At 48.7% G+C, this 27,439-nt stretch overlaps 1 protein-coding gene across 1 annotated transcript; it reads right to left on the reverse strand.

Moving 5' to 3' along the window:
* Positions 1–656: 656 nt before the first annotated feature.
* MAT1A (methionine adenosyltransferase 1A) lies at positions 657–17,805 on the reverse strand. Its single transcript, XM_032423861.1, has 10 exons — positions 16,384–17,805; positions 15,936–16,300; positions 12,533–12,610; positions 11,624–11,746; positions 8,383–8,495; positions 8,010–8,153; positions 3,907–4,125; positions 2,576–2,758; positions 2,154–2,287; positions 657–1,515 (listed from the first exon to the last, which is right to left on the reverse strand). The coding sequence occupies exons 2-10, from the start codon at positions 16,027–16,029 to the stop codon at positions 1,413–1,415; spliced, it is 1,191 nt and encodes a 396-aa protein (XP_032279752.1). The 5' UTR covers positions 16,030–16,300; positions 16,384–17,805; the 3' UTR covers positions 657–1,412.
* Between the last annotated feature and the right edge of the window lie 9,634 nt (positions 17,806–27,439).

The following is a 27,439-nucleotide window of genomic DNA, read 5'->3' on the forward strand; positions in this document are numbered from 1 at the left end:
GCAGTCTGCTCTCCAGATGAGACTTCGTGGGCTGCCTGTCCCAGCCAGAACCAGCATACACGCCCTGGAAAGTAGCCCAGTCTCCAGCTCTTGGGATCCGTGGAGGCACCCACCTAGCCTGTGGTCTGGGCAGCTAGGGAGAAGGCCGAGATGCTGCTGTCAGAGGCCCAGGCTGAGGACAGGCGGGGTAGGTAGTACTGACCAGGGATGGAAAGGCAGGTGAATGTGCAGCTTCCAAGACCCTAGCACACTGAGGACCACTCAGGCCCCGGGAGTACCATGGCCCAGAAGCCACCTGGCAAAGGCAGGATTCCCTCATGACATCCCAGCCAACTTGTCTACCACTAGGAGTTCAGGCCTGCCATCTGGGTCACAGATGTTTGGGCCTCACAGTTGGCCTCTCTGAAAGGGGCATCTGAGGGGCTCACCCACTTATTCTAACAGCACTCAGACAACGAGGCCGAAGAGAGAGAAGGACTTGAAGGACACAGGGTTCCGGGGCCCTAAGGGGCTTGCCACCTGAGCTAGGACAAGCTGCTTCTCTGTCCTGACTTGGCATATCACTGGGCTCACCAAGAGCCAGGGGTTAATCCCCTAATTGCAGCAACCTCGGGTCTTCAGGGCAGAGGTCACACAGCTTCATCTCAAATCTGCTTTTTCATTGTTCAGGCCTGCATCTGGCATGAGATGGCAACGGGGCTGGGGGGCGTACGGGTTCCTGAGTCAGAGCTCCGGGACTCATGTCTAGGTCCTGACATGTGTGGCTGTGGGACCTTGGGAAAGTTACCTATGTAGTCTGTGCCTCAGTTTCCTCCTATAGAAGTGGGAATGAGGTGTTACCTCATCATGTTGCAGTAAAGAAGAAATGAGATCCGTAATTAGCTCAGTCCCTCACACATTTGTAGACGCTTAGGAGATATCAGCCCCTGTTCCTATCTTGGCCAGATGCCTAGCCTGGGAGGCCTCTGTGAAGGCCCTGGCTTAGGACACAGGCCACAGATGTGAAGGGCAGACCCGGCACACCCAGGATCCCTGAGATGATCTGTGAGGGAGGAGCGGATGGCTCACAGGGGAGGTGAGTGAGGGGATTTACTCTTGACAGGGGTGGTTTTTCCACTGAATGAACATGGCCTAGGTCTGAGGGAAAAGCAGGGGAACATTGTGACTACCCTCCTGAGGAGATGTGACACCCAGCACCAGCAAGCCTCCTGCCATTCACAGTGATGACAACACAGGGCTAACCCTAGGGGTGTGGCTTGGTCCAGGAGGGGGTGGGGGGTGGGAAGGCACTCCCTGGGAGGGCAGTCAGAGCCCTGGGGGGTCTGGGACATGTGAGAGCTGGGATGCTGAAGAAGAGGAAGCAGGCCACCCAGATGCCTCCAGGGCCAGGCTCGGGCCTGCTCCCACCAGCTCTAAAACACAAGCTTCTTGGGAATTTCCCACGGGAACTCGCTTCTTCCGAAATGGCCATAGCACGCCGTCTTCTGGTAGATGGGCTTCTTCAAATCCAAATCCCTGCACAGTCAGCAGAGGAAAGGGTCATTTTAAATGGAAAAGGAGCGAGTTTCTCTGAATTTTGAGCCCAGTAGCGATTATCAGAGTGCGACGGTCTTTGCATGGAGTGTCCCCACTCAGAGCAATTTCCCATAAACTTCCCTGTCTGTGCCACACCACACCTTCTGAGGTGACTGTCACTGGCCCTCAGGAAACAGGCTCAGAAAGACACACCCAGGACCCAGCATTTGAATTCTGGCCTCACCGTGCCTCTCTCCTCTCCTCTCCACTCCACTGGCCTGGCGCAGACCAACAACATCACCAAGCTCCAGAAAGCAGGGATGGCATTAGAAACAAAGGGAGATGGGACTAGACCTCCTGGCTCACTTCTCAGCATTCGGCCTTACGATTACTTTTCTATGACCCTCCCCTGCCACCTGCTCAAAGATGGCCCCATTGGAGTGTCTCTGGGCCAGCCTCCTTCAGCCTGAAAGCAGGCATCCTGCATTTGGGGTGTGTCGTGCTGGTCCAGGAGCCTGGAGGCCCTCCTGCTTTGGGGAAGCTGAAAGTCCTTCCTTCTGTCTCGCTTCCAGTGGAACTGAGCCTGTGGGTGAGGGAGGAGGAGGGGCCTGTCCAGCAGCAGTGGGCGGCGCTTTTACCTGACGATGACACCGGGCCGAAGGTCAAAGTTCTTACTGACCACATCTAACAGCTCTCTCTCTGTCTTCTGAGAGGTTCCGTAGGTGAAGATGGAAATGGACAGTGGCTCAGCCACACCAATGGCATAGGAAACCTTCCAGAAGAGAGCAGGGTCAAGGGCAGAAGCCTCTGTGCAAACGTCCTCGGGGGGGGCAGCTGGAACCACCCACTTTGCCCAATGTGCTCCCCAACCTTGTCTGCCTAGAAAAATCCCCACCATCTTCACAGTGATGTATGCTTGTCTCCTAGAAGATTTTTTTCCCTCCCTCAGGTTTTCAGGGTATGCGCCCCAGTGCCCTTGGCAAAGTGTGTGGGCATCCCACCGGGCCAGCACGTCCTCACCCGGGGCCGAGATGGGGTGGTCAGAGTGGGGCCCACCCACCTGCACGAGCACTCTCCGGCAGAGCCCCGCTTTCACCAGGGACTTGGCCACCCAGCGGGCCGCGTACGCCGCCGAGCGGTCCACCTTGGTGTAGTCCTTCCCAGAGAAGGCCCCGCCACCGTGCGCCCCCCAGCCGCCATAGGTGTCCACGATAATCTTACGGCCAGTGACGCCCGCGTCCCCCTGCAGAGGGAAAAGGAGGACAGGGAGGGAGGAGATGAGAACCAGGGTGCCCAGGGGGCAGGGCGGGGGGCAGCTGTAGCACAATGACGGCCACTGCACTTATGGGGAAAGGGTGCCCTGAAGCTGCCTGCGGGCATTTTTTCAAGACCTCCCCTGCCCCCCAGAGCTGGAAACCTTGGTCTCTAACCCCAGTTCAGTCACTGACCAATTACAGAAGCCAGATAACCTGCCAGAGCCCCAGGAGAAAGTGCAAACGATGGGCCAGAGGTTCTCTGGAATCCCAGCCAGCTCCTACCTCAGTCTTTGTTTGTATGAGTCAGTCATGCTGGAGAAATCCAACTGCAGGCAGGAACTGGGCTAAGTACGCCCCAGGCTGTGGCCCTGGCTGGTGGCACCCAGCACATGCCACGGTGCCCATTTCCTTCCGTGTCTGCTCTGTGCAGCATCAGGCAACCACCATGTTTTGAAAGGGCAGGGGCTCCGTGTTCAGTGCTTTGGGGAAAGACTGCGTACTCTATCCCCCTGCTTAGAGACCCACCATTCCCACCAGCACATCTAGGCTTTGAGAAGTCCTACAAGAAAGGACAGTAAGCTTTGCCTTTCTTTTACCCTGTGCTTCTGTAAGACACTCGGTCATGGAACCCATTACGGGGGCTCCGCTTGGTGGCAGCGCATCCCCAGTTGAGGCACCCCTGGCAGAGGTCAAGCAGCCTCTCTGGGGTGCTCTGCCAATCCCCACTTCCTCTCTCCTGGAGAGAGAGAAGAAAGGGGGCAGCAGGGGTCCCCATCGAAACATCTGCCCCCACACAAGTTGAAGGCAACCTGTGGCAAAGACCCGTGCTGCCACCTGGGGAGGCCAGTCATCTGCGAGGGTGAGTCGGCGTCTCAGCAGGGCCAGGTAGCAGCATAGGCAAGTATGACCGGGCGGGCCAGGCCGCACCAGGGGGAGAGTTCTGGGGACACGTCCCCAGTCCCGCAGGCACTGACGCACACACAGCGGGCCCCCGGGAGTGCGAGCTGACCTCACGTACTGTCCAGGCCCAGACGTGGCCGAGCCACACAAAGCCACCTCCTCCTTTGTGCTCCGGCAGGTAAGCAACCCCAGTAACAAAGGCAAATCAGGCCTCTGCTCAGAGGCGAGGGCGCACCTGGGGACCGCCAATGACAAATCGCCCGCTGGGCTGCAGGTGGTAAATGGTGTCTTCGTCCAGGTACTTGGCGGGCACCACGGCCTTGATCACCTGCTCCTTCAGAGCCTTGCGCATGTCCTCCAGGGTTATGTCCTCGTTGTGCTGTACAGAGATGACGATGGTGTGGATGCGCATGGGGATGACTGCGCCATTGTCCTGGGTGTACTGAACTGTCACCTGTGGGTCACAAGGGCAGGAGATGCGCTGAGCTGAGGACACATCGCTGCCAGGCACAAACACCCAGAGCCAAGTGAGGGGGGCCTCTGTCCTCCGAGGGCCTGCAGGAAAGTTAATCTGACATCTTCTTATGTTGGAGCAATTGCCACGTGCTATGTATGGGCTGACTGGGTATGAGGCATAAGCTCTTCCCACCTATGACCCCTATTAGTGCGCCCTTAGAGACTCAGGGTTACAGAGTTTCTTCTCATTTGTGGCCCAACTAGACTCCTCCCCTTCTGTCTCAGAGGGCTCTGGGTGCCAACGAATGTCCCCCTGGCCAAAGCCCTCTCTTGACACTCCATGGCCTGGAGCCAAAGTATCCTGGCTTCTGCCAAAGAGCACAGGCGTCCAAGGGCCAGGCCGGCTGCCCCAGCCCCTCAGTGGAAGAGCTCTGGAAGTGCATGGGGCCGGGAGACTTGCCTGCTGGAGGGACAGGGTGAGAGGGGCTCAGGTCAGGCTGGCTGAAATTGAGGGGGCAGCAAGCTCCGGATGGCCAGCCTCTGGGTATCTGAGCTAAAGAAAGGAAAAGCAGAGAGCACGTGGAGGGAAGGAGCCCGCCTGCAGTACCCTGCAAGGGAGCAGTTCAAACGCTCACTTCTACCCAACTGGGTCAGTGCTGTGCCCATTCTGGGCATTACTAGTCTGGGCACACCAGGCTCGCAGAGCGAGAGGGAAGGGGACAGTGAGGACAGCAGGTGAAGCTAGGAAAGCAGCTAGAAGAGGTGCCCAAAGCTGTGGGAAGCTGTTGCTCGCCCTGTTTTAAAGATAGGAGAGCTGAGCTTTCAGAACCTAAGTACCTTGGTCAAGATCACACAGCTGATAGAGCTGGGCTCTGCCCTGGGGCCACGTGGCCCGGTAGCTGGGGCTCTGCCCAGCAGAAGGCTACCACTCAGGGCCCTGAGGGACACACGGGAGCCACAGGCCCCAGTGCCCCCCGAGGCAGTGTGGACCCACCAGGGTGGGGGGCCTGGGGTATGTGGGGGCTGCAGGAGTGCGTCTAGGCTAGCTGTCCCTGGTAGCAACGTCCTGCCCCAGGGCCTTGAGAGGACCTCGGGACAGCCAACAGTGCCTCCCCAGGGCTGTGCCCGCAGCAGGATCTCTGCCTGCCCAAGGGCCCTCCGATATCCACCAAACACCGGCCTGTTTCAAACTCCTACTCTGTGTCCTGCCTGGTTTGAAGAGCCAGAGGGTGGAGTCCAGAAGGAGGAAGAGAATGAGCCCTGCCCACGTGATGTCTGATCCTAGCTCGAGAGGCAGGTACGTCTGCGTACCGAGCACAGCCTTTAAATGCTGGGCTACGTACACACAGCTGTGACAGGGAGCCAGAGCTGGGGTGGGGGCTCCCAGGAGGGGAGGCCTGTGGCCGGCTCTGGGACCACTCCCCCGCTCCCTGGACCTCCCGCTCAGCCAGCCGTAAGCCCCGGGCAGCATCCATGTAGAACCACACAACTGCGGCAGGGCAAAGGGTTCCAAGTAAGCCCCTTATCTCCCCATGTCAGCAAGATGTGGGGAAAAATACACCATGGAAAACACAACTCTGACCAGGTATAAAAATAGCCATCCGCCCTGCCACTTGAGTCTCTATATCAGCAAGAATTTGTTCAGGTGGAAAGACTCATCCTGTTCACAGTCAACACTCTGCTTAGATGATGAAAGTCCTTCTCAGATGGGCTCTGGAGCCGGCCCGGAAACCGGTCCCGATACCGTGCGGCCCACGGTGAGGCAGCATGGGCGGGGACCCTCGGACGGCTGGGGCAGACCCCTACCTGTGCCCCTGCAATGCCAGGGTCTCGCCCCCCCCCCGCAGCAGGCCAGTGAGGCGGACTTCGGTATCCAAAGTAGCATTGAGAGGTTTTTGTGTAGCCCTGCAGGAAGGGAGCCCCCAAAGAGCACATCCTCGCTCCCCCACCCCCCATGGGCTTGGAAGCCTTCAAGGACTAAGCGAGATGATGCAGGCCTTCCCTGTTTCGGCCGGTCCCACGGGGGTGCCTCCGGGCCTCCCTGTCACACAAGGAAAAGGAAAGCCCTGTCGCTCAGCTTCTCCCACCCCTGTTCCACGACTGTGTTCTGTGAATCTCCACCGCGCTTCCCGTCACAGCACGGCTCTGGCCCAGGACGAGGCCGGGCGCGCCAGCACCTGTGTGCCCCTCTCTTTTGATGCCACCACAGTCTTTGCATGATAGCTCCCCTGCCCCACAACCTCAGAGAACCCCTGGGGAGTGCTGATGGTTCCACTCCCCACCAAGGGGTCACGTGGAGAACACCACGAAGGGTTTGCTTGAGGCCGCAAATGCACTTCCTTGCCCCAGGTCCAGCCGAGCTGCGAGGCCTCCCACCTGGGCTGAGAAGGATGCACCTCGGTGCAGATGGGGTAACGGGGCAGTCACGTGCTCCATGCTGAGCTACACAACCACATGTGCTGAATTCCAACTACAGGAGCCAGAGAAGGCCCCATGAGGTGGCGGCCACCAGGGAAAACCACAGGAGGTGGGAGCTTTGCTGGCCACTGATGGACAGGGGAGAACCGAGAAGATTCCAGGTAAGGTGGAGGGTGCAAGCACAGGTGCAAAGCACTGGAAACAAGGGGAACATGAGTGAAATCAGCCAGATTAAGCAGACTGTGGGAGGGGAGGTAGAGGAAGGTAAAACCGGAAGACCATAAAAGGCTTGGAATACCAGAATAACAAGCAGGGGGTTTGTCCCCCTGTAGGAAGCAGAAAACTGCAGAGGATTCTACTATATGTTGGCTAACTGAACATAATAATAATTAAAAAAAATAAATTAAAAGTCCGAAAGGAGTTAAGGGGAGTTTCCAGGCAGGGAGAATCCTTGGGAGGGCACGGTGTGGATCCTGGCTGTGGGAACCAGGCTGGAGAAGAAGAGATGCTCTGGAGGGAAAACGCCTAAGGCAGGGTGGAGACAGAGGGGGTGCCGAGCAGGAGGGGGGGCACCACCACACTCCCTTGAGCTGAGGGGGAGGTGACACTGAGGCTGCACACGATGGCTCTCGGGCACGGGTGTTTGCAGGGTGGATGAGAAAGACGGCCGCTGATTCAGAGACCCTGCAGGTAGAAGCTTGGGGCGCCGAGTGGGACATGGTGGAAACTGGGTGTGAGTGTGGGTGGAGGGAGAGGATGTGCAAGAGGTGCCAAGGACCTGCTGGAGGGCGGAAGAGGAGCCAGGGAGGAAGCCCCGGGAAAGGGGTCCGCAGGGTCACCAGGGTTAAACAGGGCAGGGACGCGGAGCGCGGAGGCAGACAGGGCCCCTCCACATCCGCTAACACTTGCATCATGGCTGACCTTCAAATGTGGACGTGGGTGAGGATTTCCCCACGGCCTGGAGGGGCGAGGTCAGGGCCCGAGGGGACAGAGAGTCCAAAACAGCAAAGGGAAAGCCTTTCTATGAGAAACAGGGGTAAAGGGCCACAGCGAGACGCAGACAGCACTTGTCAACTCGGTGTTCAGTCTTTGCTCAAGGGGTGGAGGCCTGTGAAGTGGAAGGGCAGTGACCGAAAGTCTGAAACCGATTAAGCACCATGAGGGGGGAGCCAGGGAATCATATGACCAGAGTCAACATATGCTAAGAAGGCAAAAAAGAAAAATCTAGAACGGTTCTTTCCATTTTTCTGTATTTTAAGCATTTTTTCATAATAAAAAAAAATTGGGAGAGAAAACATCTAGACCTGAAGAGTTTTCAAATAAATAGTTCTTTTCACAATCAATTATTCTTTGAGTGTCCTGACTGAACATTTTTATCTTAATCATGACACGAATCAAGAGGGCCTGGGGGCGCTGGAAGGGTGTGTCTGGGCTCCATGGGGGGAGAGAAAGGAGGAGGCTCACCTGAGTCTTGGAGTCAGGCCGCAGCCAGGGGAGGACCCCGGAGCGTCTGAGGTCTGCCATCCGGGCGTTGAGTTTGTGAGCGAGGATAATAGTGAGGGGCATGCACTCTTCCGTCTCGTCGGTGGCATAGCCGAACATCAAACCCTATAGCAGGGGAGAGGGCCGACTGAGCAAGGCCCACTTTAGACGACGGGACAACTTGCTTCCAATCTAACACCTGGCTGGTACTGCAGTGTGTATTGGGTACCTCGTGCACGCACAATCTGCACGGGACTGTGCTTAATCCAGCACTCGTGACCTTCCGAGCCAGGGCAGAGACAGACAGTGCACGCCCGACGACCTGACAAGGCGCCCACGCTCCCTGTTTAGTTACCTGATCTCCGGCCCCGACATCCTGTTCGTTTCTGTTCAGATGTACACACTGGGCAATATCCGGGGACTGCTGCTCCAAAGCCACCAGCACGTTGCAGGTCTTGAAGTCAAAGCCTAGGCAGAAGGGAGAGTGGGCCTTAGTGGGGAACACAGGTCAGGCAGAGCGTGGCTGTGAGCTTCCTGGCCGACTGCTCTGCTCCCGACGTGGCATTTGGTGTTGGGGTGGGTGGCCTCTCACCAGCTGGGGTCTGTCTGGGCTCAAAGCTGAGGCCCAGGGGTGGGGAAGCCCATGCATCCTTCCCATATGATCATCTGGAACTCTAAGTCAAAGAAAATCCCCCACAGTGCATTTTACTATATTAAATTATATCCAGATTAAAAATATATATCCTAGGGCACCTGGGTGGCTCAGTTGGTTAAGCGTCTGCCTTCAGCTCAGGTCATGATCCCGGAGTCCCAGGATCGAGGCCCGTGTCGGCTCCCTGCTCGGCAGGGAGTCTGCTTCTCCCTCTGACCCTTGCCCTCTCATGCTCTCTCTCGCACACTCACTCTCTCTCAAATAAATAAATAAAATTAAAAAATATATATATATCCTGCACAGAACTGCAATATAAAAACCAGATCAAGAGCTACAGCCACTCTGGCTGAAGAGTAGGTGGGTGACTCATGGCCCTGCCCCCTTAGGCACCTTCTAAGATCCAGGCTGAAAATCGCCTTCCAGCACTGCAGTTTGGAAGCCCAGGGATGTGCCTGATGCAGGTATTAAATATATTGGACAAATACAGTGCACAGGAACTACTCAGACATGCTCCCAGACCTAGAGTCCTCTGATCCCAGGCTATGCACAGGGCTTGGAGCAAAATGGAAAAGGCACCCCTCTGGAGGCTGAGGCCCCGTCTGCCCATCCCCAAAGGTCAGGCACGGAGATGGAGGCTGTTCTCCCCAGCAAGGGGCAGCAGGCCTGGAACTGGTTCCCGGAGGTTTGGCCAGTGGCAGCCCAGCCCAAGGAGCCCGGGAAGGGGCCGCCACTCCCAGATGGCACACTCATCTCCCTGTAGGTCCTCGGGCCTTGCTGGGCTCAGCCATGCCGACTGTGTGAATGAGGGGCTGAAAATCACAGAGGCTCCACCACAGGGCCAAGTGTTAGTGACAAGCTGAGTAACTGTCGCTCTTGCCAGTCTATTCAACCTAGGCTGCCAGTGTGAGCTTACTACAACCAACCAACCAACCAACCCAGATCCAGTCTATTGTTTCTGTACATGCTTCATGTGGGGACCCCCCGCCAAACGAAGCAGAGCCCAAGCCCCTCAGCTCCACCCAGCCCCTCCCAGCTGAACCGCTCTAGCCAAATGCACTTAAGGGTAGCCTTCAGTGTGGCTCGCTTTTCTACCTCCACTAGGTGTCTCTGTGTAGAATACTCCTCCTCCTCCTCCTCCTCCAACTCCCCATCCCCACACACCCAAATCCAACCAGCTCTCAGTAAATGTCCCTAGACGGCCCTAGGCTTCCCCTCCCCCTCCCTCCCTTCACTGCACACTGTGCCACCGACTCACCACAGGGCACCTCATACTGCACCATTTAATGCCAGGCGTGCCCCCCTCCGGGAGCATCAAGGCGCCTTTGTCCCTTGCAGCTTCCTGTTCCCAGCAAACGTTTTTGGACGCACAAACCAATGAACCATCTTTAGAGGGCTGCCAAGGACTCACCATTGTGCATTAAACGTGTTGCATTTTTCCTAATCACTCTCTAAATGGTGAATCTTCTCAGTGCTGCAAATCCATCAAGGGCTCCAAGTGATTAGGAAACATGGAATTCAGGGGACTAAGGGGAGAGGAGCAGGGCTCAGAATGGCAGCCAGTCCGTGACTGTGGCCCAGAGCCGTAAGGGGCAGTTAGCCTGGGGGCTCCCCTAAGGCAGCCACCATGCTGCGCGGGTGTCCTCTGGGTATGGGCACGGGGACAAGCTGGGCACAGCAGAGCTGGGCTCTCTCTCGCTTCTCTCTCTCTAGGAGACATGGCCTCCTGGGAAGTTTCCTTTCCACCTAGTGCAGAACAAGACTTGCTCTTGAATAAGGTCTACACGTATGTAAACAATCGGCTTTTCCTTGTAGAACAGGGTGAAGGCTCTGCCTGGTGGCATGTGGGGAAGCTGCTGATTGGGGACAGAGTGTTTCCTCTATGAACACCCTCATGCGCTGACTGGGAGATTTTGCCTGTGCTCACTGGTTCTCCTCCTGCTGATTCCTGACATGGCCCCCCCAAATTTTCATGTGCTTAAATGAGTGCTCCGGGCGGCTCTGAAGGCAGCTGCGCTGAGCTTCTGTGTCTGCGCCCTCAGGGGCGAGGGGCTCTCGCTCATACGGGTGCAGTGCCTCATTCCAGCCTGCCCCAACCCACGGCGGTGGCACACGTCACCCTAAAGACCCAGTAGCTGGGAGGTCAGTGCCCACAGGCCTTCAGCATCTGGCTCTCGCATGCTGTTCTCTGAGACCGCTCTAGGCTGGGCCCCTTCCCGGCCTGCCCCGTCTCAGATGTTGGAATCTGCTTTGCGCCCTTCTGTTCTTGCCAGCTGTCTCCCCCCATGCCCGCCCCGATCACGGCGCTCCTCCTCACTTCCTGCCAGGGCCTGTGTCCCTTCTCTGGAATGCAGGCTCCCACACTGCCTGGCACTGGAGCCCACCTCGGCCAGCCTGTCCCCTTCACCTGCCATGGGTACCGGTTCTGGGCGGAGTCACCTTTTTCTCTGTCTATCGTGAGAAGCAGCATATGGAAGCAGAAAGCACAGGAGTCCACATGGGCAGCCACCTGCTGGTGGTCACCTTACGCAAATTATGGACATTCCCAAGCTTCAATTTCCTCATCTGCAGGAGGAGTACGGCAGAGGGCCTCAAACAGTTAAAAGGACACCTGCAAAGAGCAGCCCCAGGGCCTGGCAGAGAACACGTCCCCAGCAGGGGGCAGCTCCCCTTACTCAGTGGGTGCTTCTCTCTTCCAAAGCCTTTGCCTGCACCACGAAGACCAGAGTCAACAATGGACGGACGGACGGACAGACACGGGGTAGTTCAACTGGGCGCCATCACGTGGGCCACCATGCTGTCGCCAGAGACTTTGACCCCCGACCCTGCCAGGCGGGCCTAGGAATGTTTTCCTCCGGTGGTATTTGCACTAGCCGAGGACCGAGAGCCTCAGCTCCAACGCAGCGTCGGGGCGCCCACGCATCTCAGACCCAGGGCCCCGCCTCACCCTTGGCAGAGTCGTCGTAGCCAATGTGCCTGATGGCGCCTCTCACCACCCGCTGGTAGTCCACCGTGGCCGTGGAGGTGATCTCGCCGCAGAGCAGCACCATGCCTGTCTTACACACCGTCTCTGCGAGACAGGGAGAACAGTCGGCGGCCACGAGCCAGCGGAGGGGGGCCCCCCTCCCAGACCTCTCACAAAGGGTCTCACAAGGCATGGATTCCGGACATGAGAATAATGCTAACAAACAGAGTAAACCCCAGCAGAAGTGCTGAGCACGGGCAGATGCCGCCCGGGACACTACACTTTGGACAGAACGGGTCACACCTCGCTTTCGCAGCCAGCAAGCCACCTCCTGCTCGCGTCATCTTGAACCACTTATTTAACCTCTCTCAGTCTGCTTGCCCGTCTGCTACCTGAAGACCACAGTTCCACTGGACCGCTGTGTGGATCAGGGTGAGACCACGGGGGTAGGCGGCTGTCATATAGCATGTATCCGGGCCGCCTCTCCCGCCCCTTCTTGCTAACGCTGCACCGCAGGCTGAGATCCTGAGATCAAGGCGGGCCAAGCTTCTCACTGGCTAGTCACAAAGATATCAGGGTGAGGGCCGCCCTCAGAGGGCACAGGTCCCTGCGGCGCTCAGTGCAGGGGCTAGGGCGGCGCTGGAGAGGGAGGAAGCCATCTGTGCGGCACACAGTGAGGACAGGGGGGCTCTGGTCTCCAAGCGGGCACCCCCTCTCCTGTGACCTTGGCCAAGGCCCTGATTCACCTGCACCCGTGATCACTTCGGGGGCCCTCCAGGCGCTGGGGCCCCTGACTCCCTGCTGTGCCCAGAGCCCCAGCACAGGCACAGACAGAGGCCTCGAGCCCAGCCCGCTGAGGTCTTCAGCAGGGAGGGAGCGGGCGTTTCTTACCACAGGCCACCTTGGCATTGGGGTCCTGCTTCAGATGGGCATCCAGCACGGCATCACTGATCTGGTCACAGATCTTGTCTGCACAAGAATGAACATGTGTGAGAATCACAGAAATATTAGGTAATACAAACTGAAATGTTAAAATAATTAGATATTTGGTAAGTTTACATATCAAATTTACCTACCTAAGAGGACACTTTTTTAAATATAAAAAATTAGGAACTTTTTGAAATTTTTATTTCTTCCCATTTTTGCCTAATTTTGGATGATTTATATTATATAAACTCATAGCATTCCCTAAAAAAGAAATACATCCCAAAATCACTTCTAAGAGACTAAAGCAATTCACACACACACACACACACACACACACACACACATAGACACACACACACATTCTCCTACTAAAAAGCCTTGTTCCTCAAGATACTCCCTTTAAGTCTAAAACCTAGAAAACTCCTAGAAATAGAAGTTAAAATAGCTAACAACATTGGTAAGATTAGGTGCCAACACATAAAATCAGATGGGACAAACAGATACATTGCTCCGCAGGTTCTAGAAGCTGCACGTACTATATATATGATGCTACGCCCAAATCCACCACCCCACCCACAGGAATTCCAGAAGAGAGCCTCTATACATCACTGCTGTTCTGCAGAACATTTCCATAAGCAGCTCTCAGGGCATGCCCATGGCCACGCAGCCTCCTGAAGGCTAGATGTCCTAATAGCTGGGTTTGACCTCAGTCAAGGTGGGACTGACAACGGCTCAGCGTAAGCTGGGATTTGATCTTCTTTTTTCACTACTTGCCTTAAGGGCTCTACATGGTTGAGCTTGCAGACCCTCAATGCATTGCACATTGGAAAAATCCACTCTTGTGTTGGGGTTGTGTGAACTGTCACTGTTCACAGTTTCAGAAATAAAAGTGACATCTATTTACACATATTACATCTCATTTAATGTTCAAAATACCCATAGAGTTTGCATTTAATAGATTAATAAGGTTTTTTTCTAGGTTTATCAAGGTATAATTGGTGTACAAAAAATCTGCATAAAATTAAAGTATACAATCTGGGGAGTCTGGACATGTGAATACACTTATGCAACCATCACCATAAACAAGGTAATAAACATATCTATCACCTCCAAAAGTTGCCTTGTGTCTTTCTATTTTGTTTTTGCTTTTCAGTTTTCATATTAAGGATCCAGATCCAGAATCAAGTGGTTCTGCTCTCACAAGTGCACCATTTAAAATGTTAACGTCAATGCAACTTAAAATATTAATCTGCCATTCAAGGTGAATTCTCTAAACTTTCCTTCAGAAACTGCTACTACACCTTGAGGCTCTCTGTGCAACCTCCCCCCAGTGTCAGATCCTGGTTGTAAATCTAGGTTTGTCCGAGGCCACCCCCTCTGCACACCCCTACCAATGAAGGCCTGCTGCTAAAATATCCCTTTTAGGCCTACCCATCAGGACTCCTAGGGCTACTCACATGCCGACTACGGCTGACTCTGCTTCTTCCAAGGACGCAGGTCACATGTCCCCAGTCCACACAGGGAAGTGGGATAAGGGGTGTTAGGGATAAAACTGGAGCTAAGCAAGAGTGTTAACATAGCTCCACAGACTAAAGGAATGCCTAAGGAGGCCCTATCTGAACAGTCTCTTTAGATTTTCAGAATTTCTATCAATATCGCTCAGTAGATTTAAGGTAGCCAATAGCTGGTTTTCTTGGAAGTTGAAAAAAGCATGCATATTATCCTCCTGGTGGAGAAGTCAGCACTGGAATGACAAGCAAGCCATCACCAAGCCTTAGGGGAAGCTGACTTACATGGACAGTTAATTGATTGTGGCAAGTGAAAGGAGAGTCAGACAAACTGAAAGGCTACCATGAAGTGGACAAAACAGCTAACTGGTTGGCTAGAATTTTTCTTCTCTGTCCACTGAGAGCACTGCTGTATGTACGAGGGGACCACTGGCCACTGCGTGTTAAGGATGCATGTCCACATCCTCTGAGTGGAGCAAATCCTTCTCCTAACCCATGTATGGTCTTCATGTGTTACACACAGAAATGAATCCGAGGTTATGAGCATTGTAGACCTAGAGACTTTATAAAGTTGTGCACAATGAAAGAGGCTATTTGTTTTGAATTGAGCTAAGTCACCTACAAAACCCAGCTTAAGCCAAGGTTTCTCAACAGCGGTACTGTTGACATTTGGGGCTGGAAAATTCCTTGTTGTCGGGGGAGGGTCTTGTGCATTCAGGATGTTTAGAAGCATACCTGGCCTCTATCCACTAAGTGCCCATAGCACCCCAACCCTTCATGGCAGAGTTATGGCAGACAACCAAAAACGTTTTCAGACAATGCAAAATGCCCTTAGGGGAAAAGGGGCAACATCGCCCCCTGTTGAGAACCACTGGCTAAAGCATATGGAAGGAGTGGTGCGTGTGAGATGTCCAGAGCTGAGTTACAAGGTATGAGAGAACATGGATGAGGAAGATGAAGAAAAGGTAGCCTTGGTGATAAGTTACCAAAACTTCAAATACTCAAATGAATTTTGAAGAAGTGCTCAAAGACATAAATCAGTGTGTCTAGCCCCCAGGATTCTTCTAGAACAGTAGTTCTCAGGGTGTGGTTCCCACAGCAGCAGAGGACTTATTAAAAATGCAAATCTTGAGCCTCACCCAAGACCTACTAAATCAGAGACTCTGGGGGTGGGCGCAACACTCTGTGTTAGCAAGCCCACCGGTGATGCCGATTATCCCTGAGGTCTGAGAACCACTGATCTCCAACCTGAGGCTCTGATCATGGGCCTCACTGTTCGCATGTGTGAGCCTCTCCCATTTCCCCACATCACCAAAAACTGCTCGAATGTTCTTCCTCTTCAGGAGGTCACCTGTACTTCTCTCAGGTAACATACCTGAGGCCTTCAGGACCTGGCGAACTATCTCAGCGACTACTAGAATGTGCTGTTCATGCCTAGACTGCACATGCCTTACATGCCAAACTCAGTGACCGTGGTCTTGTCTGAGGGAAGATTGTCTGTTAACTTGAGTCACTCAACAATAATAAAGCTGTATCCTCCCTGCTCCCCCAAAATATATATAAAGTTGATATTTGATGATATAATATCCCATGTATAATATGTTCCGTCAACCCACTGTGGGTCCTCTGCTGTGGGTGGAGGAGGTGGGCACAGCACGAGCCCTCAGCTTCATTACCTCGCCACTTTTCATTTCATACTCAGTGACTGTTTTACAAAACTACAAATTAATAGAATGAAAAACGCCTCATATTGTGCCTCCAGAGGTCCCGCAGAGTAACCAACACAAACTGTTTTTAAGGCCTCTCGTGAAATGACTCCCCTGGCCGCGGCTGCCATGGACCCACGACCACCTACTCACCCGGGTGTCCCTCTCCGACCGACTCTGATGTGAACATGAACGTTCCTTCTTCACTTAGAGAATGGTCACACAAGCCATCCACCGGGCCATTCATCTTTGCACGCTTCTCCACGCAGTTTCTTCAGGGTAACGATTTCAATGCCGTGACTTTGCCTGAGGTTTGTTTGGGTTTTTGGTTTTGTTGGTTTTTTGTTTTTTTTTCCCTTCTGTAAACCCAACAGGCTTGTCTTTGGCAGAGCCACGGGGCTCACTTCTGCCGAACGGCCCGCAAGCACGTGAGAGGGAGGTGAGGATGGTGAGGAGGGAGGACTGAGCGCAGATGTGTCACTCCCTCCGACTGGTCACAGCTTGCTCCTGAGTGACTCCTATATATGGAAAAGTGAAAGTGCCTGAATAATCATGTGAGAAAATTGGAGGAGTCCATTTCCTGGGAGGGGGTTCTTCTTACCTTGAGGGATTCCAGTCGTCAGCTCGGACGTCCCGAGCGCTAGCGTCTGGCCAATGTATGGTAAAGTAGGCTGTGTAGATTCTGCAGAACTGAAGCTCCTTTGGGACTCTGCTTCAGCTCTGCAGCTAATCTCCATATTGCTCCAAGGTTAACATCCCACGTTGGGGGGCGGGGGTCTGTGGTGACTCAGGGATACAAACAGGCAGCCAGGAACTCTTTCCCAGAGATACAGTTTAGGCGAAGACTGCAACACAGGGTGGCCTGTGCTATTGGGTGCTGTCCTTCCTCCCCCACACCTTGTCAGGCTTGGGCTCTCCCCCTTCTTCTACCTTCTCAGAGCTAAAGCATGCACCTGTATTCTGAGTCAGCTTGGATGTCACACAACACATTCATTTAGAAGAAAAGCTTTTGAGCCCATATTTTTCTGCTAATAGAAATCGCCTAAACAGTCAATGTCTCTAAGACGCTGGCAGTCACATTGACAAGCAAAATGTTAAGAAGTATCTGGACAGGTTACAGAAGACAATGCTTTTTTTGGGGAAAGGAGTCTTGAGAGACGGATTCATTACAGGGAAATTATCAGAGTCCAGGTTCCCAAAGCTCCCATAAGATAAATTAAACATCTACCTATTCAGTCCTGTATACCTGATCAACACCCTGCTCACTTGACTCCTACACATTTTTTGCTTTGACCAAGAAAAGAAGTGGACAGGCTTACATCTTTAGCCAATTCAAGCACTAAATGACAGCATCCCTCTCTCTCTCTCTTCATTCTCTCCCACCCTCAGATCTAGCTGCATCCTCCGGCCAGCACAACGGTAGGGAATTGAGATCACAGACAGTGAGAATGGGTGGAGAGACCAGTTCCTACTAGAAGGCAATAAAACGTGTGCACCAAACACTGGACTGTGGGAAGCAAAAGTTAGGGTGCAGTAACCCCCACTAACAATTCTGCTGCCCAAATCCCCTCTATACTCAGAATATGAGCATTTAAAACTTTTTCTCTGGTGCTCTAAATCTTGAGTGTTGCCAACTGGTCAGCAGTAGCAACACTATCCCCCCAGGGAGAAACTATATGAAAGTGACCTCTTTGGGGATGAAGTAAGGGATTCTACATATACATATTTCGTCAGAGGCATTTAAGAAAGAGTGCGTTGGAATGCTCAGGCACAAGATTGCTGAAGATCCAGAGAGGAAAAGGCCACTGGGAAGGGATGGAAAAATGAGGATCAAATAGGGACTTTAGACAACATAGCCTTGTCCTTGTCAGCAGACAGGAGTCCTCCTGTTTGCACTTAAAATATTTCAACATCACCGTCCCTTTGCAAATTTCTTCTGGGTACACTGGTTTCAAACCTGGAGGCGATATGAGCTAATGTTTAATGTGAACTATAGACCTAGGTTAGCCTAGCAGCTAGAACTATGGTCATTATGTTTTAACTCTGCTTTAAGAGCAAGATGGGGTTTAAGTAGCAAGTACTCACCAAGGTCCCAGAGCTGGCAAGAAGTCAGAGCGCAAAGCTGCCTAACTGTCCTTCGAATTCCAGAATGACTGAAAGCATGGGGTGGAGGGGTATGTCCCATACAGGGAAGTGGTGCTTTTGGAGACATAAGCAGAAGGCTTCTGCAGTCTGGACACAAATTCAGAGTGAGGGAAGGATCTGGAAGCACCAAGTTCAGTACCCATCTTATGTGTGAGTCTCGTATGACATCCCCACTAAATCTAGGCCACCTTTATATTCTTTCAGCCCATAGATGTTAATAAGCAGTACACAGAACGTGGTGGGTGGGAGTGCGGGCTTCAGGGCTGGAGTCCTGTCTGGCCTCTAACACACTATCCACCCTGGGGCAGGCTTCCTAACCGCTCAGCTTCTGCTTCCTCATCTGTAAAGCAGGTTAAATGATTACCTATCTCACGGCATCATTGTGAGAAATAGATGTGGTCATTCAGGTGGGATGAGGATTGAGCATAGAGCCAGTACACAATAAGACTTCAATGAAATATTACTTAAGCACCTTCTATGTACATAATATATGATTTTCTTAGGTATAAGGATAAAATGCAAGGCCATAGCAATGCTGAATCAATCAAAAGATTTCCCTCTTGTAGTAAATGTTACCAGTTAGAGAAAAAAAATTGCATTTGCACCAAGAGTTAAAACAGTGGCTTCAATCTACCCCCTTTTGACTTAGAAAACTGAACCAACAGGGACTTTGCCATCATAAACTCAAATTAAAACCTGCCTTACGCACATGCTGTCCCTTACGCATGAATTGTCCTAATGTCCCCCCCACCCAGCTCCACTGATTACCTAAGTCCAATTCATTGTGTCAAAGGCCCAGAGTTGATTTCATTTCCATGCAGCAACCTTCAACTCTGAAGCTTTGCTGACAAGCTCTGAAGAAACTTGGCTTTGAAAACAAATATCATTTTGGTCAGATTTGCCTGTGATATTAAGACATAAAATACCAAATGAATATAAAATACCAAGCAAATGGCTATGTTTCCAGTAAGCAATGTATGTAAGGACTGGCCAGTTTTATGAAGGGGCTTTGAGGGCACCTGACCCCGGGTACCTAGTGGAAAGCACCTGGCCGGAGGGTGCCCTTGACCAGCTCCTGCACCTGCCACGCCTGATGGCTATGCCACAGGCAAGAGAGAACGCAGTCTTGATGACCCCAAAACTCTGGATACAGAAGTGGAGTGCACAGGCACTTCTTAAATGCTGTTTAGGTGCAAACAGTTCTCAACTTTGGTGAGAAACTCCCTTAACCTAAATGGCATAATAACCCCATGGAATATTTTCAAAAGATTTACTACTTTTGTCCTCATTAATTGAAGCACAAGCCCTTCCCACATATATCATTCTAGAACATGAATAACTTATTTATGAAAGAAAGATAAATAGATTCATATTACACATTCTTTTAAAATTTTAGGTCATTTCAACAATGTGACTTTGTTTCAGCAAAAAAAAATCCAAATAAGCACTCCATATACAATGGCTATTCTGGAAAGGAAGAAAGAAAGTGTGGAAAGATTTCACGGAAAAGAAAGCAGGATCTGAGCTGGACCCCCAAAGGAATTACAGCATTTTAGAGGCAGCAGGGAGACAGTAAGGCCGTGGGGGCTTTACCACCCAGGAAGTCCCAGTGTGGCTTAGAGCTAGTGCAGAGGAGCATTGCCCCAACTTCACTGGGAGCTGTGGGGTACATGGGCAGGGAGGTGGAAGGCTGGGAAGGCAGGCGAGGAGCCATGCTGGGAGTCAAGCAAATGGTGGTTTTCTATCTGACAGGAAAATGCAAGCTAGATTAGAGAGGAAAAACATTCCAAAATCAGAGACAAGAGGTAAAACTCCTGCCTTGACCCAGGAGTAGCCTGAAGATCAACAGACGCTGAGACATTCATATGATGTAAGTCCTGCTCTGCCTTGTTGTTTTTCAAAACTCCATTGCTTCTCTTCCTAGAATCATCCCTTCCCCCAAACACATCTACCCCAGCTTCTGAGACTTGAGATCCTGAGAGGTTATTTCAATTTCTGATCCTTTACCATCTGTATCCAATTTTCCACAAAGCTTGTCAGCAATTCTTCCTCAGTGGTGCCTTGGAATTCTCCCCCTCCATTTTCGTGTCCACAAATAGTTGCCCCCTGCGCCCATCCTTGTCATCTCACATTTGAGTTAGGCACCAGCTGAGCCCACCCTCCCATACCAACATACCCTTCAGAGGCTGGTACCATGCTGCACATACTAGGTGTCTTAAAATGGCCTGCTAGTTGGTACCTGGAAAAACAAGCTATCTCTTACACTACCTCACCTCAATTAAGGCGTGCAAACAAAATATTTACACAGTAAGAGCTAAACAATCTCCTGGAAATACTCCTATGCTAGAATACCATTCAGCAGTCAAAACATGAACCACAATATCACACACAAAAATACGGATGACTTGAAACAGTATTCAGTGAAAAGGGAGCCAAAAGATAATATACAATCCCCTTTTAATAAAAATAAAATAGGATTTGTAACATGTACTTTTTGGGAATATATAAAGATCCAGTAAAGGATTCAAAAAAGAAAAGAAGGAAGTGAGATCACTGAAAATGGTGGAGTAGAGAACTCAAAGCTTCCATCCAGCTGTAAAAATCAACGAATAACCTAGAAAAAATCCTGTTTAAATCAACTTTTGCAAAACTCTGGAATCTAGTCAAGAATTTATAGAAAGATTAATAAAGAAAGAGGCTGTCACACTTACTGTGATACTTATTGCTGTCACCCTGCAGTAAGAGAATGCTGTTGCACACCTCATCCTGCACTCCCTAGATCGATGGTATCCATGAAGATGGTAATTCATGTTCCCAGTGCAGGTTGTTAGTGCAGAGTGAGCAAAACAAAACCTTATTCTCAAATAACTGCGGTTATATTTGTTTGTTTGTTTGTTTTTTTACCTGTCTAGCAGTTCCCAGAAGGACCGGTGTAAGGGCTGGCTTTTATTTTGCCCAACTCAGAGCAGAAAGAATACCTGAAGAAATAATACCTAAAAGCTTTACAAATTTGGTGAGACATCAGTTTACACATTCAAGGTGCTCAACAAACTCCAAACAGAATAAAATCAAAGAGATCCACAAGGAAACACATTAGAGTGAAACTGTTGAAAGACAAAGACAAAGAAAGAATCTTGAAAGCAGCAAGAGAGAAACATCTTATCACATACAAGGAATCCTTAATGATATTAACAGAGATTTCTCTTCAGAAACTGTGGATGCTAGAAAGCAAGGGATGACATATTTAAAGTATTGAAAGAGAGGGGGGAAACCCTGTCAATCAAGAATTCTGTATCCAACAAAACTATCCTTCAAAAATGAATGAGAAATTAAGACACTCACAGATAAATAAAAACTAAGGGAGTCTGTCCCAGTAGACATGCCCCGTGCAGAATGCTAAAGGAAAGCCTTCAGGCTGAAATGAAAGAACACTAGACAGTGACTCAAAGCCATACAAAGAAAGAACAGTGGTACATGCACAGGTACATAGATAAATATAAAAGTATTATTGTGTTTTTTTCATTTATAACTCCTCTTTTTTATTTAAAAGACAAATGTGTAAACGAATTATAAATCTTTGTTAATGGACACACTGCATATAATTTGTAATTTGGGACAATAACAACAGGATAGGGGAGGCAGAGTTATAAAGGATCAGTGCCTTCATATGCTACTGAAACTATGTTGGTTTTAATTCAAGTTTGATAGTTTTTAAGATGCTAATTGTAATCCAAAGGGTAACCACTAAGAAAAAGAAACTAAAATATATACAGAAAAAGAAACAAGAAAAGAATAAAAATGGTACAATAGGGGGAAAAAATCAATCATAAGAAAGGCAGTAATGGAGAATCAGAGGAACAAAAAAGATTTGACATACAGAAAACAAAGAGCAAAATGGCAGAGGTCCTTTCTCATCCACAATTATTTTAAATTCAAATGGATTAAGCTCTCCAATTAAAAAGTAGAATGGATTAAAAACAAAGCAAAATCCAACAAAATACTGTTACAGGAGACTCACTTTAGAACCAAATATGCAAATAGGTTGAAAGTGAAGGGATGGAAAAAGATATTCCAATCAAATAGTAACCAGACCTAGGGTGGCTAACCCTAATATCAGACAAGATAGAATTTAAATCAAAAGCTGTTACAAGATACAAATAAAGGCTTTACATGTTTGTTTGTTTGTTTAAGATTTTATTTATTTATTTGACAGAGAGAGACACAGCGAGAGAGGGAACACAAGCAGGGGGAGTGGGAGAGGGAGAAGCAGGCTTCCTGCTGAGTGGGGAGCCCAATGCAGGGCTCAATCCCAGGACCCTGGGATCATGAACTGAGCAGAAGGCAGACGCCCAACGACTGAGCCACCCAGGCGCCTGAAGTCTTTACATGTTGATAAAACAATCAACTGAGAAGATATAACCATTATAAACACACCTAACAATAAAGTTCCAAAATATATGAAGTTAAAACTCACAGAACTAATGGTAGAAATAGCTGGAGATTTCGATATCCTATTTTCAATAACAGATTTAACAAATATACAGAAGATCAAAAAGGAAACAGAGGACTTGAAAAACACTAATCACCAACTAGACCTACCTGATGTATACAGAAAAGTCCACCAAACAACAACAGAATATACATTCTTCTCAAGTGCACATGGAACATTCTCCAGGATAGACTATGTATTATGTGACAAACTCTCAATAAATTTGAAAAGATTGATATCATACAAAGTATCTTATTTGACCATGATGGAATGAAGCTAGAAATCAGTAACAGAAGAAAAACTAGAAAATTTACAATATAAAAAACTTAACCTACACAACCTTGGACAAAAATGGATCAAAAAGAAATCAAAAATGATATTAGAAAATACATTGATATGAAGGAAAATTAAAACACAACACATCAAAACTTATGGCATGCAGCAAAAGTAGTGCTCAGAGGGAAATTTATAAAACTGTAAATGTTTGTATTTAAAAAAAGATCCCAGATCAGTAACTCAGTTTTATACCTAAATAACTGAGACAAAAAAGAACATGTTAACTCTGTTTTATACCTAAATAACTGAGAAAAAGGACATGCTAAACCCAAAGGTAGCAGAGGAAGGAAATAATAAATAATAGAGCAGAGATAAATGAGACAGAGAACAGAAAAACAAAAGGATCAACAAAATGAAGGCTTGGTTCTTTGAAAAAAAAAATGTCAATAAAACTGATAAACATTTAGCTCAATGGACCAAAAGATACCAAAGAAAGAAGACTTAATTAAAATCAGAAATAGAAGTGATGACATTACTACAGACCTTACAGAAATAAAAGGGATTATAAGAGAATATTATGAACAACTGCATACCAATTAGATAACCTATATGGAATGAACAAATTTCTAGAAGCACACAAACTATGAATGACTCAAGAATCAATAGAAAATCTGAAAAGAAGTATAACAGATCAAAAGATTGAATCAGCAATCAAAAACCTTCCAACAAAAAGCTCAGGACCAGATGGCTTCACTGATGAATTCCCCCAAATACTTAAAGAAGAATTAACACTAGTCCTTCTCAAACTCTTCCAAAAAATAAAAGAGGAAGCTACACTTTGTAATTCATTCTATTTGGCCAACTATAAGTATAATGATACCAAAGTCAGACAAAGATATCAGAAGAAAACTATAGGCCTGTACCCCTTATGAATATAGATGAAATAATCCTCCATGAAATGCTAGCAAATAAATTTCAGCAACATCTTAAAAAGATTATGCATCATGACTAAAGAGGATTTATCCCAGGAATGCAAGGATGGTTAAAAATATGAAAATCAATGTAATACACCATAATGATAGAATGAAGGAGGGAAGACACACATCTAATTTGATGCAGAAAAAGCATTTGAAAAATCCAATTCTCTTGTATAATAAAAATACTCAATAAATTTAGACTAAAAGGAAACTTGCCCAACATGATAAAGGGCATTTATGAAAAATGCACAGCTAACATCATACTCATGGTAATTAACTGAAAGCTTTTCTCCTAACATCAGGAACAAGTCAAGGATGCCTATTTTCACTACTTCTATTTAACACTGTACTGTAAGTTCTAGCCAGAGCAAATCAGCAAGAAAAAGAAATAAAAGGCACTGAAATTGAAAAGGAAGAAGTAAAATTATCTATTTGCAGATAACATGATCTTGTATATAAGAAATCCTAAGGAATCCACACAAAATAAACTATTAGAGCTTGTAAGCTAATTCAGTAAATTTTCAGGGTACATAATCAACACACAAAAATAAGTTGATTTCTATACACTATCAGTGAACCATTTGAGAAGGAAATTAAAATTCCATTTACAATGGCATCAGAAAGAAAAAAATACTTAGGAAAAATTTAACTAAGGAGGTTCAAGACTCATACACTGGAAACTACAAAACATTGCTGAAATGAAGAAAACCAAAGTAAATGAAAAGACGTCTCATATTCATGGATTGGAAGACAACATTGTTAAAATGACATACTGCTGAAAGCAATCTGCAGATTCAATGCAATCTCTATGAAAATCCCAGTGGCCTCTTTTCCAAAAATGTAAAAATTTATCCTAAAATTAATATGGAATTACAAAGGATCTCAAATAACCAGGACAATCTTTTTTAAAAAAATGGAGTGGCTTTATATTTTTTTAATTTAAAAAAAATTTTTTTAATTAACATATACTGTATTATTTGTTTCAGAGGTAGAGGTAAGTGATTCATTAGTCTTACACAACATCTAGCTCTCACCATAACACATACCCTCCCCAATGTCCATCACCCCATTCCCCTCCCCTCCAGCAACCCTCAGTTTGTTTCCTGAGATTAGGAGTCTCTTATTACCCAGAACAATCTTGAAAAGGAAAAATAAAGTTGGAGGACTCATATTTTCCAACCTCAAAACTTACTAGGAAGCTGTAGTCAGCAAAATAGTATATGATACTGGCATAAACAAAATGTTCCCCAAGTGGGAAAGCAATGCAATATCCCCAAACCTCTGGGTTTTCTGGGGCTGGTTTCTAATATAGAAATGAAAGCAAAATGTTTTGTGTTAAATGGTGCTGTAAACATCTAATCACAACGTTCAATTATATTAGGCTTCTTTAAAAAAAAAAAAACATTTAGGGGCGCCTGGGTGGCTCAGTTGGTTAAGTGTCTGACTCTTGATTTCAGCTCAGGTCATGATCTCAGGGTTGGAGATGGAGCCCCACTTGGGCTCTGGGCTCAGCAGGGGGTCTGCTGGAGATTCTCTCTCCCTCTCCCTCCCTTAACTCCCCACTCTCTCTTTATAAAATAAGTAAATAAATCTTTAAAAAAAATTTAAAAATAACATTTATTGGATTTACTTCTGGTGTAATTTATGGCGACTGTGGGAAAATTTTAGAAAATAGAGAAAAAATACTATGATCCTTCTATTCATAGATTGGTAAACATAATTAACATGGTGTATTTTCTCTGGGAGGAAATATATCCATATGTTTATGCAGGTATAGTCCCTGTATGTATTATTTAGATAAATATTTTAAAGTTAATTAGACATGTGGGGTCCCATGGAATAATCACAGGTACTCCACCCTGACCCTGCCCGCCATTGAGTGCTGCCATTGAGTGCCGCCATTGAGTGCCGCCATAAAACCTGGACAGAATGCATGGAGTAGCTGTTTGAAGACTTTGAAAAGTAAACAGTAATAGGCAAATAGGGGAAGACCAGAATTCAAAGTACCACTGAAAAAGCAGTGAGGTTCCCATTTTTTCCCTCCCATATCCTGGACCCAAGGGCGTGCAAACCCGGCATTGGGCACCTGGGCACACAGAGAAAGCTTCAGGAGAGGCTCCCCTTCTCTGACTACAGAGCACTGTGAGAGGGTGGAGGGAAATCCTCTGTCATTTTCTTTCTTCTATTCTCTCGATCCCCGGCTCCCAGATAATTCCGTGGTGACAAAATGGGCAGTGGGAGCCTCAAGTACCTAAATTTCTGAGGGAGGGCAACTGTCTCTGATTGGAGGAGCTGTGATTCCCCAGAAAGTGGGGACCATCCCTGCTGCTCTTTTTCTCTGTGTCTCCTGCCACCTGGCCCCAGAGGCAGGCATAGTCATGGAAGGTGTGCAGCAGAGCAGGGTAACTGAAACCCAGCTGCCTGGACAAAGGACCAAAAAGGGGAGTCTGGGAGTGGAAGACTGGGAAGACCAAAGAAAGAGAGAGCTCAGGAAAAAGATCCCATGACATTGTACCGTACTAATGTCAGATGTTAATCATACGGGAAACTGAGTTCAGGGTATACAGAAACTCCATATGATCTTGGTAATAATTCTGTAAATATAAAGCTGTTCTAAATTTTTCTTGCATTTTTTTTAAAGACTTTATTTATTTATTTGACAGAGAGAGACACAGCGAGAGAAGGAACACAAGCAGGGGGAGTGGGAGAGGGAAAAGGAGGCTTCCTGCCAAGCAGGGAGCCCAATGCGGGGCTCGATCCCAGGACCCTGGGATCATGACCTGAGCCGAAGGCAGATGCTTAACGACTGAGCCACCCAGGTGTCCCCTAAATTTTTTTCTTTTAAAAAATGAAATATTTGCCTTAGCTCCTTCATTCTTATATTCATTCATGTTACTCACTGAAATATTTACTGAGCACCTACTATGCCCCAGGCACTGCTCTAGTCTCTGGAAATGCCGAGAGCAAACAAAACCCACTATGATTCTTGCCATCAAGGAGCTTACAGTGCAGTGGAAAATGAAACAAACTACAGTTTGTTGAGAGAGGTTGTTAAGCCATAGAAAGAAGTCCATACTTTCAAAGTTAAAAATGTTCTTCTTGAGTCTTCACTATAGAAGAAAAATCTTTGAGAAGTTAAAGGCCTAAGCTGAAGACTATACAATCTGGCAATTTGACGACGAAGGAGCAGGCTATCCAAAGAGGGGCAAAAGGCTTGGCTCTGGAGCCAAATAAGGCCAATTCCTAGCAGGAGGTCCAGGCTTCTGGTCAGAGCAAGAACAATACCCTGAGTCTTGCTTACGCCAGAGGCCCAGGCTACCTGTTGGCTCTCTGTAAGCAGATCTGTGCTGGGGGACGAGGTGTGGCTAGGAAGGAAGCATGGTGTCCTGCTGGGTGCTGTCTCGGGGTGGCTGTGCAGGCAGGACAGGCTGTTCCCTAGTCACACAGGCATCCACACACCCACCTACCCTCCCATCTTCACATTCCACTCATTCATTCTCTGAAGGTGGACCTACTGCATGCCAGGAACAGGGGAGGCCCTCCAGTCATAACAGAAACAGATATGCCAGGTGACCCTGGGAGAAAACGTCCCAGGCAACAGGAAGAACATTCACCGAAGCCCACAAGCTAGAGAGAGTAGGAAAACTTCATGACATTTCAAGTGGTTAGTGAGGCTGGGGCATGGAGTGTGGTCCAAAGGACAGCAAGAGGGAGGCTCTCTGTGGCTCCTAGAAGGAGTTTAGATGTCTTCCTGATGGCCCGGGGAAGCC

This window comes from Phoca vitulina, unplaced genomic scaffold (assembly GCF_004348235.1).
Source record: "Phoca vitulina isolate PV1807 unplaced genomic scaffold, GSC_HSeal_1.0 scaffold29, whole genome shotgun sequence".
Taxonomy (NCBI): domain Eukaryota; kingdom Metazoa; phylum Chordata; class Mammalia; order Carnivora; family Phocidae; genus Phoca; species Phoca vitulina.

What these genes read in the sequence shown, in the direction of transcription:
- MAT1A (XM_032423861.1), bottom strand. Translation starts at nt 16,029, where the DNA reads ATGAATGGCCCGGTGGATGGCTTGTGTGACCATTCTCTAAGTGAAGAA. An exon ending in GGTCGGAGAGGGACACCCGG is followed by an intron (nt 12,611 to 15,935) that starts GTGAGTAGGTGG and finishes ATTCTTGTGCAG; the next exon opens with ACAAGATCTGTGACCAGATC. An exon ending in GCCGGAGAGTGCTCGTGCAG is followed by an intron (nt 2,288 to 2,575) that starts GTGGGTGGGCCC and finishes CTCTTCTGGAAG; the next exon opens with GTTTCCTATGCCATTGGTGT.